Below are 12707 nucleotides of genomic sequence, written 5' to 3'. Positions count from 1 at the left end.
GTGTTAGGACGAACTGATATATTTCAGATGAGATATTTGTGCTGAATTATTAGGGTAGTCTGTATTACAAAATTACTAATAAACATTGCTTCTGGCTCAATTTAGCCTGAACTCAGTGAACCTAGCCAATGGTGACAAATCAAAAACTCAGAAATACCCTATGAATGAATCTAACTAATCAAGAAACCCTGTAGGAAGTAGATGCCAGGATTAATGAGCCAGTGGTTTCACCGTGCCATGCTGTTATTTCTTCACATAAATGCCCTCAGATGAGATTACCTTTGTCATGAAAAGGAGAAGAGGAAGGTTACATACTTTCAGCTGACAGGTTAACTGCCATACCTCCATTACTGTAAGATACATTTTCATGTTCTGAGTTTTTTATTCTGAAAATGAAAATTTAAAGTCCACAACACAAATTAAAACACATTTTCTTTTCCAGGAGCAGGGATCATTGCTGCTAATGCAATAATAGACTGTACTACATGTTACCAGATACCGTAACTTGCCCAAACGTCCTCAACTGTTAATTATTGCTCAGTAGATACAATCTCCAGTAGAGCCAGTTCTGCCTTCCAGTTGGATTTGAGGGGTGGAAGACAGTGTCAAAGCATTTAATCAAAAAAGTAAATGAAAGATTCAGCTGCATTAACAGTATGTATATACGTACCTTAGACATTAGATGTGCTGTTATATAAAGGGAAGTAAACCTGCTTAGATGTACCCTAGTATGGAAATGAATCCATAACTGAATATCTGAATCTGCTAAGAGCCTCGGTGGATGACTAACTGATCAAAGCTAAATCACATTTAAGGTGGGCAAATAAGACTAGTTTGTACACTCCCCAATATGCTATATTAGCTACTTAGTATAAAATAGACTAATTATTATTCATCATAAATGTTCCTGTTCTATATGTATAGAATTCAGTCACTTTTCTGACCATTTTATTCAGTGGTGCTGGAAGAATTTTTATAGTGGTGGTGCCGAAGGCAGAAACCATGTATTTGGGTTGTTATTGCTACTTCAAGCCAGGTGGTGCGGCAGCACCCCAAGCACCCGTAGTTCCAGCACCTATGAGTTCATTTGAATGAAGCAAGGTTGTTGCTGGTGGTAGGTAAAAATGGTCAATGTTGTTTAATTTTTATATTTCAATATCAAGTGTGAGAGATGTCTGGGAACAAAATCACTCACTTGCAGCCTGTAAACTGTATGACTGAAATTTGCACTTCCCTTCTTTTCATCCCTGTTAAATATGTAAGTACATCATCTTAAACATTTTATGTTGCAAAGCTTCAGCTAGTGCTATCTGTATGTATAACTTCAAAAATCTTCAGGACTCATAACATAAAGATCTATTGCCATGGAAACAAATATTATATCAAAATTGAATAAGGACAAAAAGCTTGGGTCATATCCAGAACAACGTTTTCATTAGAATATGAAGAAAACGGTTTATATTTCAGAAAGATCATTAAATGGAAGGATCTTTGTAAGACATCTGCCACAGATTTGTAATTTTCCATTAGTGTCAAGAGTTGGACCTTTTGGATTGTGTCTTCTCGCCCCCTCCCTCCAAGCTGGAGAACACATTTTCTCATCCCATTAAAAAGCACATATTTTTTGGAGATCTTATATAGAACATTTTATTACATTCCTGATTCCTACATCATAAAGCTGTCTTGCTTACAGCAGTATAAAGAAGCTGTAAAATTAACATGCTTGTAAACAACCTTCCATGCACTTTGGAAGAAACGGCGTGAGGTTGACACTGATCTCCTAAATGGACGTTGAGACATGCAGGTGAGAATTAAAGGCCAAAGACTGGTAGGTGCTGGGATGTGGATGAGATGGAAGCAAAAACAAAAAGACCAAGTACTGTACTGTGTTGAGCATGCACAACCACCCGCTTTTAATCCAGAAAAGGGCGCCTATGGCGATACTGCCTGAGGCTACCGAGCTCTTATTAAAAAGCATTCTTCGATATCCACTACATCTGGATTTTCATGTTGATAAGCCTAATTAATCAGAAATGGCAAGGGCCTCGCCACATCCTGCTCCTACTGTGAGTGGCAAAATTCCCATTGACTGCACTGGAGCAGGACTTCAGCGCAAAAGACTCTTGATAATTGAAAAAGCCCATTTAAAAGGAAGAGAAAACTCCATCACATCTTGGCGTGTAATCGCTGCCCGAGGGCAGTGGCGCTCTTAGGATATTATGATGTGGGGTGGCCAATGGAGGACAAGTCTCTTGCCTAAGGCTGGGGGATGCTGTAGGACACGGATGGCGCAGCGTGTTCCGTTTGCTCAGGTTTACCCCAGGCCCTAGTACCGTATGTGAACGTTGATCACGGCGAAACACGCGAGTAACATGTTGCGCGTGTTGTGCCCTGGAGAGCCACCACTCAGATGTGATAGCTTAACTGGCTTGACATCTAGGGTAGCAAGATTCTGCCACGGGGCGCAGGGCCGTTGCCCTGTGTCACTCCAGTAGACTCACTCCTGCTCTGGAGCGTCAGTAATTTATCCTCCTTTTATTTCTCTTTTAAATTAAATATACATGTGTAATATGCACTTTGGAGCAAGCAAGGACCCTTCTGCGGCTGACTATGCGTTGGGCACTCTCCGGTGTGTAATTAAGAGGTGTGTAATTGATGTACAGGAGGAAACGATCGTAGTGAATCACATTTAAAAAAATCACTGTATGATGCTTGACAACATCCTGTACTTTTCCTAAGTTTGCACAGAAATAAATGGCGCGGTTTCTCTTCCGTGCGATTAGCCAAGTGCCAGGAGTGCACTCATTTCACGTGTGGCAAGAAGATCTCGCCTCCAATTTCATTTCTCCTTCCTACAACCTTTTCCGGCCGGGGGAGGTGAGACCCGCCACCACCGTCCAGCCATCCCTTCACCGAACCCCAAGGCTCCGTGCCCACATTAGCCGTTTTATTTGGCTGTCGAAACTATTAATTCCTTTTTGTCTGAAAATCAAAGGATGTGGCACGTTCTACCCACAGGCAAACCTCCCGTCTCCGCGCTGGTGGCAGGATTCGCTCCGTGCTTAACTATTTATTCTACTTAACCCTATGTGGCCCCAACACACATTATCTGAAACGGATCAGTAAGAAAGTGTCTTGCTGTCTGTGTCTGAGACCTGTTAGTGTCGTAATTTCGTGCCCTGTTCCATGCACATAGGCATTGGGTTTGTGTGTCCTTGTCGCTGGCTCACATCTTCCCATCCTAGGCTCTCATATCAATCGGGCTTTAGCACACCTTGTCGCTTACTTCTCCCTCTCTCTCTCTCTCTCTCTCTCACCCCCCCCCCCCCCCCCCCCGCTGTGTTATTTGTAACGTAACTTTCCGTTTCTTGGAGTTGAAATGTCAATTACGCACAAAGATCAACAAAAGTTTATTAATCATGAAGTATTAAAATTGTAATAAATGAAATACTTCAATGCAACGTTCAAGCAAGCAAATCATTCCCAAAGTCATTGAATTTTAAATTAACGGGGATCTTTTTTTTCCTGTGGGTTAAGAGACCGCTTTTATCTCACACGCCACACCAAAACCCATAATTCTTCATATCACATACTGAAAATGATTTTATTTATCCATTTACATTAACTTGTTATAAACTTGTCCGGAAAAGTCAAATAATATGCTTTATATTAGCTCAAACATTTATTAAGAAACCCAAAATTCAATAAATAAGCACAGACAATAAGTTAAAACAGATCACAAACCGACCAGTATGTAACAAGAATGCTTTATCTACACAAAACATCCTATTTCACATTGTTTGTTCATTCTTCCAAAGAGCATCAGTTCTCCGGGATTGGATTGGACCAGCACATGCAGAAAAGAGCTGATTGTGTTCTCTGTACAAAGTTTGGCAGGGTTGGCGAGAGAGACTGTCCATGTGCACCAGGCCCTTGCCACTGAGTTGCAAGGGCCAGTGGCAACAGCAGAAGATGCAATAGAGACAACAGCAACAAAATAAAAATAAAAAAGGTGACAGGTTTGCAACTAAATCGATCAAGAAATCAAAGATCCAGAAAAGGGAAGTGCTTCCCCCCCTCACACTTTTTTACAAAAGGAAACATGACTTTGATTTTTGCTCTCACTTATAAACCCTTTATCAAAATGGGTTCAATTTCCTCTTGATTTCTCTCATCACTTCATTAATCTGCCCAGCCCCCCCAAAGCCAGTGCTGCCCGTTAGGAAAACTTCTGACCAAAAAGCCCTGCAATATTTGTTGTTGGGGTTGTTATTGTTGTGCTTTAAAAAAATGGATCTCTTGGCAAAGCCCAATAGATGGCTGGGTGGGTGGGGAAGGGAGACAAGGGACAAATTATAACGAGATCCCAAATGCCCAATGAGTCCTTTCGTGTGTTGATGTGAAGACACAAGGCCCTGGTCGTTGTGTCTCCTCCCGGGAACACAGGCCTGGGGGCTGGGGGCGGGTGAGGGGGGGGCGGGGGGTGTTTCTCTGCCCATAAACCAGTCCATTGGTGTCTGATTTCAGATCCTGAGTCGACTCCCTGGTAAGTAAGTCGGGGGGGGGACGGGGGACGCGATCCGCGGGGGGGGGGGATGAGGGCGGCGGCCGGGCGCGGGGGGCAGGCGGCGCTGCCATTAGGTGAAGCTCATGGAGACTGTGTGCTCCAGCGCTTTGCGGCGGAGGGAGGCGATGCTGGTTCCCCGCCACACGTCGCTGCTGTCCGGGGAGCTGCAGAGCTGCGGCGAGCCCGTCACGTTGCTGGGGCCGGGCAGCGAGGCGGGCACCATGCCGGGGAAGGCGGGCTGGTAGAGGTGCGACTGCAGGCCGGCGCCGTTGGAGCCCGCCAGGCTGTTGGACAGGCCCATGGAGTTGGGCGGCGGCCCGGCCGCCAGGCTGCACTGGGACAGCGACTGCGCCATGGCCTGCTGGCGGCCCAGCGCCGGCGGCAGCGGCAGCTGCGACACGCCCGGCATGGCGGCCGCGGCCCAGCGCGTGTCGTTGGCGTGGAAGGAGCACAGGCTGTCGCCCATGGCGGCGGCGGCGGCCGCGGCGGCCGAGGGGAACTGCGGCAGGCCCGGCGTGGGCAGCAGCGTGCCCGGCGCCCGGAACACGTTCGTGGTCTTCTTGCGCTTCTTCCACTTGGCCCGCCGGTTCTGGAACCAGACCTGCCGGACACGGGTGGGGAGAGAGCGAGAGAGGCTGGTTAGGGACCGTGCGCCGCGGGGCAGGGCCGCGGCCCCGCAGAGAGCCACCGGCGGGGAGAGCTGCCCAGGCCCCAGTCTGTGCCTGCCTTCCCCGGGACCCCAGACACACAGCCCGGCACGAGATCCCACAGCGGCCACCTGAGAGGGTGAGGCCCGTTGGGCTAGGCGCGGGGCAAGCCCACAGGAAGGCGCTGGCTAATCTAAGAAGAAAAGTGACAGAAAGGATGCAATCAAATCTAGAGGCTGTATCTACACTGTATAGTGCTTGTTCTGTGGAAATTATGTATATAATGTATCCCTTACATATCCATATGGCTGCATAGAGGTGGGTAGAATCATAGAAGTGTAGGACTGGAAGGGACCTCAGTAGGTCATCTAGTCCAGACCCCTGCACTCAACGCAGGACTAAGTGTTAAGTATATATGCAGACATAAGAAATATATCCGAGATCGATACTTCCTTATATACATCATTCCCACATCCTACCCAGTATGTGTTAACCACATGCCCATCTGTATGGTGTATACACACATTTGTATGTGTATACATACACATGAACGCAGTGTATATGTATGTACAACCTACGCCACATAGGCATAAATACTCCCTCTTTCTACTGAAAGTATAAACGGGATTTAAAACTTGGAAAAAGACTTCCTTATTTTGACTCCTCAAAGACACAACACACAGTTTGCACCAAGAAAAATAGTTTAGTTGTAAGCAAAATAGATCTGATAATAATATACTTTGGAATAGCAAAGTCTGTATCATTGAGTCACATTCTGGTTTGTGTAGCCATGATAACCTGCATTTGCACCAATAATGGTTGGTGCTTAAGGATTTAAATATAGAATTCCACATGCATATGCCGGATTCAAATGGATCTTTGTTTAATGTTTCTTTAGTATGGGGGGATCTATTTCCAGTTGCCCTGAGCTGTATTAGCCCTCAGATCTACTGTTTGCAGAGAATGACAGAAGCTTGAGCCTGAGGGCCTTATCTCTTTCTCAACAGCCAGGTTCTTCTCATCTGTGGAGTGAAAGTAAATGTATCTTTCCGACGTTGCAAATGAATGGAGGCTAAGTTCAAAGCTTTCTTATACTAGTTGTCAATAAAATTTAATTTTGCTTTGACAAACCCAAGTCTCTTTTGCAATGAGCTATATTTGACTGATTAAATACACTTCAAACTTACTTAGGGGACTTACATTTTACTTCTTAATAATGGCAAAGAGAATCTCTGATCTTTTGGGCTATTTGTCTACAAATGTCAAAATAAAGAAGACGCAATAGAAGTTTCCTATTAGATCATTGTCTAAACTGTGTTGCCATGGCAATAATCTCTTAACATTTTTAGATACTCATTTTGATGTGCTAGTTAATCAACTGGGTTTTCATCTCCTTCAGCCCGCTGGTGAACTGATACCTGATAGTGACACCTGCGCTTTACACTTATTCATTCTCCATTCAGCCATTTAACCCAGTGTTTTGTTTATTAATCAGGCCAAATCCGGCTGGTTTTACTCACTGGGAGTCAATGGAACGTGATTTGGCCTGATTCAAATGACCTGGTCTATATTTTGGGGGATTTTACAAATGTTCTATAAAAATCAGAGCCCAGAATGTGACAACTGCTTACCTAGGATCAGCGTCTGTCTTAGTCAGATAATTCATTACTTATTGCACAGCCAAAAATCCCTCCCACATGCACTACAATTGAACTATTCGGAATGGTTTTGTAATATAGATTTCAATTCCATTGAAATAGCACCGAGGCGATTCTTTTACAGGAAAGCTATTTAGAGCCCTAGGTTTACTCCCTCGTCCCTCCCCAATTCTCGCTCCGCTCCCTTCCCCACCTGACATGGTTTTTATTGTCTCCCTCCCTAGCCTTTATTCCCTTGCATTGTCTCTCCTGGTGTTGTGCTCTGTGTACAGCTCCGCTGTAGCCCCACAAGTTGCCGTGTGACTGATTAATAAAGCTGCAGGAATTTATATAATGAAAGGGATCAATGTCTCTGTCCCAGGATTGAGCTGTCTGCAGCAACCTTCACTCATAACGAGGCGAATTTGTGTAAAATATGACGGGCTAAAAAATAAATAAATAAGGAAGCATCGGTCCTGTGTTCCTGACCCTGCTTGAGGTAGCGTCTGAATTCTTATAAAAGCGTCTATGTGATTGGAACATCATTTTCTTACGTTAACTCCGAATTGTTTCACCACTGACGCTTGGTGGCTGCACCATTAGCAAGCAGCACTCAAACCCGACCTGCGTGCTGTTGTTTGTTGGATTTTTTTTAAGAGTCAGATGTTTTTAGTAACCAGATTCTTTGCTTCAAAGTGATAATATTGGAGTGAATAGACTGACAGGTTTCATTGCATTGTCAAAGGAAAATACTGGGATGTTGTAAGAGGGGAAATCAGCGAATCCACTTGAATTCCCGATTATTACTATTCTGGATCCTAGAACCTGCTGGAGTTTATCGTTTAATATTATATACTTAGACTGAGAAATATGGTCGGCCATTAACGGAAATGAACAGCTGTTAAGGAACTAAATGTTATATGAATAATCGAAAAATCGTGTTCAATTATGTTTTAGGGTTAATAGTTAAATTGCGGCTACAAAATCTTTTTATGTTTCATGGTTTACTGGTGTTGTAAAGAATCTCCATCAGGTCTGATCGCCTCAGTTCATAGCTATAGTGCATATGCTTTTAAAATGTGAATGTTTCCAGTTGAAAACTAGTGCATGACAGATTAAAACATGGAGAAAACCTGAGGGAGATTTTGAAAATGCACACATGACAACTCTGGAAATATATTAACCACAGGCATTGGGCAACTCTGGAGTATGTTTAAAATGCAACTAGCCCCTGAAAATTATTAATACAACAGTGAGAATCTAATGGAGGTTGGAAGCTAAAAATCTACTTTGATATCTGCTGTTACAGTAATATAGACATACTGTAAATGTATTTTAAAATATATAGTCCGTTTAATTCCCCAGCAATAAATGTGTTAGAAATAGAGAGAGAAGGGGAGAGAATATTACATTTTTTTTCAAGAGCCAAACCTTTATGAAGATCTCATTGGAATCTAGCGGATGATTAATGTGAAGATTTGGTAGGAAATCTGGAGAGCTGTATTAAAGCTCAGATCTCAGGTTCATTTCGATCAGCCAGCCGTGAACTCTGGGCCGAATTCATTACACTTTAATAGTGCTGGGAGAGGAAGAAAATGCAATTTCTCATTCCATTAGAAAACTAGAAAATACTTTCAGCTTGTCCTCTATTAAGATGTGGCAGGTGACAGGACCATTGTGGAGGATACGGTCAATGGAATTACAGCACATTATTTTTGTTCGTATAAAATATTGAAAGGCAAGGCTGACTGTGCAGAAGTTATTTCACTGATTTGGTTTTTATGTAAATAAAATATTGAAAGTTAATTAATCCATGCTAGAGACTAATGATTATGCTTATTATATTGCATTTGATCGCGTAATTTGCATGATTCTCGCATTGCTGGTTAATAAGCCATTCCAGGTTATAAATAATTCTGAAATTGGTTTCTAATAATGGCATGCTATAAAAAAATGGTTTTATTACACAAGCCTGAAAAGCAGAGCGATATCAGACATGGAATTGGGTTCCCTTATAAGCACTAGTCCTTTAATAATTATTTAGATGTATAATATACATTAAATATAGCTCTAAAATGAGGAAAGAGGTAATTTATTCTAGCATTTAAAACATATAAAAACACATACAGCCGCTATAAATTAACTGTTTAGATCATTTCTTAGTCAGTGTGGTGCCCCACATACTGCAAGGAATGTGTAGGCAATCTGTTAACTATAAAGAATACTATGAAGTACTCATATAAGAACATAAACCAATTACTATTTAATTTAAATTTGGTCAAGGAGCAATGATACAGTGAATTGTGAAGTAAATACATTTTACATAAATTATTTTTGCATTACATTACATGTTAATCATTTTGAAGTGTTAATTAAGAAGGTTATGTTGATCTGATTACTTTTTAAACTGCAGAACATTATTGCAAAAAATATTTAAATTGCCACTCTATTAAACTGTTTTTATCAGCAGTCTCGTGCTATTATCGTTGGTTCAGGATTATGCTGAGGCCATTAAAACACGTTATCTTTCTTCCGACGTATTTCTTTGATGTGCTTTTGGAAAATAACTATTTCCATTATATATTTTATATTTTACTTCATTTACCACACTCCTAATATTGAAATTGGTATCATTAACCTTTGGGAAACCCAATAAAGTTTAATCGTCCACGTTTTCTTTTTTCATAAAGGCAGTTGTCCAGTTATATTTTATTTGTGAATCTAATTTCTATTTTAATTTAAACTAATTATCATCATGTGTCGGTTTTATACAATTGTTTTACTTTTTAAAACAAATGTGTGTGTGTGTGTGTGTTCTGTTAAACGAACACAATCCGTTTCTGGTTATGAAACGTTCATTTAGATTTTTAAATATCTTTTGTATTTCTTTTCTTTTTTTAATTTTTTTTTTTTTTTTTTTTTTTTTTTTTGTGCATGAGGACTTGGCTTGCCGTGAGAATTTTTGGAGAGGAACACTGTTAAAGTGAAAATGCGTTCATAGTATCACCAGACCACATATAGTTAAAGTATTTTCAATGTTCATAATTCGTCTAAGAGTCTCACACAAAATTTCCCAGAACAAAAGTTTAGGTTTAAAAGCGTTATTTGTAATAGTCTGTTGTTTTTATCCCTCTCGCCTACTTTTAATTTCTGCCTAAAATGATTTGAATAAACTGTTTGCTGTATGTCAAAAATATATATAATAAAATAATGTGAAGACAATCTTCTTGATATACTTAGTTCTACTGCTGTCTTCAGTGATTACTCCGTATTTTAAAGCAAGTATTAAAGAAACTTAAAATCAAAATGTTGTGCTCACAGAAATTCCTTTTTAACAAACAATTAAAAATGTAACATATTGCTAAAATTCGATTCATATGTATAGAAGGGTTTTTGAGCTATGAAATATTTCAGGCAATCTGGCATAAAATTCTAGGGAAAACATTGCCGCAGATTTCAATGGGAGATCTTCAGGACCTTGGACAGCTTACACTACTAAATTAGATTTAGAGTTCAACCAATTCAGTGCTAACAATGATAAAAGAAGCAGGAACATATTAGGAGCATACGCTTATTGTAAACATTTCAGGAGACACAAACATGTGAGTAATTGAACAGTCTCTGAATTTGCAATCGCTTTCCTAGTGTTCAATGCCGCTTTCCACTGGAATTCAACATTTCCCCCAAATCCAAGAAAACGCCACTTCAGACTTTGAAATTATTTTAGCTCGCTGGTAATATTTCACATGTTCATTAGTAAACAGGAAGCTCAACTACGAGTATTAAAAATTAAACAGAAAGCTAGTTACAGCAAATACTTGATCTGTCGTTGATTTTGTTTGTTTTGGGGTCTCTTTCTGATCGATCGATCGATCGTTCGTTCAGAGATCAATTGTAAAGTGTGAGGGTGTTCACAATCAGCTCAGAAAACATCCCATTTTACTACGCAGAACTATGCCACGCACTACACTGCTAATGATTTTTTTTCTCCCTAACGGGGATTGGCTCAGTCATTTGTGCAGAAATATGTGGGCTGTTTAATAGCTGATATTCAACTGTTGCATTCACATTGATGCCGATCATTCCTTTCTTACACCAGATGGGTGTTTAACAAATTCCTGGCGGCTTCAAATGCAATTTTGTTAGGCATATTTTGTAAAAGGCTGGTCACCAAGCGCTGGCTCTGGTGGGTTTGTTATTATTTATGTTATGGATTAGGCGGTGATCATTTGAGCTGTCTCTCTAGACGGTATGATCAGGAAATTACAACCCAGCCTGTTCTCTGTTAAGCCCACAAGGGAAAGCCTGAAGGAGGGATGTGAACCCAAAAGAGAGCTGAGGGGCAGGAGCCCTGCGAGGTGTGGTGGTTACAGGTAGCGAGTGCAGGACGCTCGGGGGGTGGGTGACTGAGGGATCCGGGAGGTTTGGGGACGGAAGCAGCTGCTCATACCTGGACCCGGGACTCGGTGAGGCCGATCCTCAGGGCCAGCTCTTCCCTCATGAAGATGTCTGGGTAATGGGTCTTGGCGAAGCTCCTTTCCAGCTCGTTAAGCTGCGCCGGGGTGAAGCGGGTCCGGTGCCGTTTCTGTTTCTGCTGCCCCTGCTGCTGTCCCGTTTGATTGGGGTTCTGCCCGCCCGGCTGCCCCTGCTGCTTGTCGGGGTCTTTGGCGCTGACTGCCAAGGAGGCCGGGTTGGAGCCCACCGTGGTGATGTCCTCCCCGGGCAGGAGGGTGGCCCCTTCCACCGTGTCCGAGTTGGGAGCCATGTCTCCCGGGTGCCCTCCCGGGTCAGAGCCCCCTACGCCCAGCCGGCACTTCACCGCCTCCCGGTGTCCCAGCAGCTCGGCTGCATCTTTCATTCCTGCGGAGGCAAAGCAGCTGCGGTCACTCCTCTGCAGCCAGGTAGGCGGCCCCCGCTTGTATCCAGCAGCGCCAGCGGCCGGCGCACCAAGTTTGCTAAGGGGCGAGCCCCAGCCATGGAGCCCCTGCAGCCCCCTTCGTTCGCCCACCACCACAGCCCTAGGCCGGCTCCCCCGGCCCTCGCGCGCCGCCGCCTCACACACTCCACTTCAGCAGGCAGGACACTTTCCAGCGCTTCCTCCTGCGCCAATCGCCGGCTCGGGCCGATCTGGGGGGCCTGACCCGGCGGGGCCTCCCCAGGAACTGGGGGGCGGGGGGGGGGTATTTTGTTTGCCGGCGCGGCTGACAAACCCAACCAGCCTCCTCGCAGGTGGCTTCGCCTCCCTGACAGATCTGGACCAACTCAATCCGATTTTGTCCCGTTTTAAATTAAAATTAATAAAAACCTCAAAATCACAAAGATTGGGATAATCTGCCCTAAAAGGGGGAGACCTGGGGCGGGAAAGAGACACGAAATGCCCACATTTTTTTTTCTAAAAGACGCTGTTAAATCAAATTAAACTTTAATACAGCACAATTACTTTTAAAGAAATTAGCCCATTTAGAGCGCATTAAGGTAAAACAAGGAACAAATTGTCAATTTCCTGCTCTGGCTTCTTCCTTCGCCGCTGCCGGGGGGCGAGAAAGATGCTGGGGGAGAAAAAAACTCACCGAGTCGGGCGTCCAGGAGGTCGGCGTGAGACAGCATCGCGCACCGCTCCAGGGCGAAGGCTGTTCCCCCCCAAATTTTAGCGGTTTTAAGTTATTTAAAATAGATATAAGATATAGATATATATAGATCGCCTAAATGAAAGAAAATTCGGTGTGTGGTTAAAAAGGGGGTCTCTTGCATTATAATGTCCTTTAGAGAGACGGGGAGGTGCTTAACACTTCAATGAACCCGTGAGCAGCTCGGCGAAGGGACCAATCAGGAGGGCAGGCTGCAAATGTCAGCGAG

General features: G+C 43.2%; 1 protein-coding gene across 1 annotated transcript; it reads right to left on the bottom strand.

Moving 5' to 3' along the window:
- Nucleotides 1-4637: 4637 nt before the first annotated feature.
- OTP (orthopedia homeobox) lies at nucleotides 4638-12458 on the bottom strand. Its single transcript, XM_065407067.1, has 3 exons — nucleotides 12422-12458; nucleotides 11302-11711; nucleotides 4638-5168 (listed from the first exon to the last, which is right to left on the bottom strand). The coding sequence occupies exons 1-3, from the start codon at nucleotides 12456-12458 to the stop codon at nucleotides 4638-4640; spliced, it is 978 nt and encodes a 325-aa protein (XP_065263139.1).
- Between the last annotated feature and the right edge of the window lie 249 nt (nucleotides 12459-12707).

Source organism: Emys orbicularis, chromosome 6 (assembly GCF_028017835.1).
Source record: "Emys orbicularis isolate rEmyOrb1 chromosome 6, rEmyOrb1.hap1, whole genome shotgun sequence".
Classification (NCBI taxonomy): Eukaryota; Metazoa; Chordata; order Testudines; family Emydidae; genus Emys; species Emys orbicularis.
The sequence above is the reverse complement of the archived record's forward strand: the minus strand, read 5'-3'. Positions and strand labels throughout refer to the sequence as shown.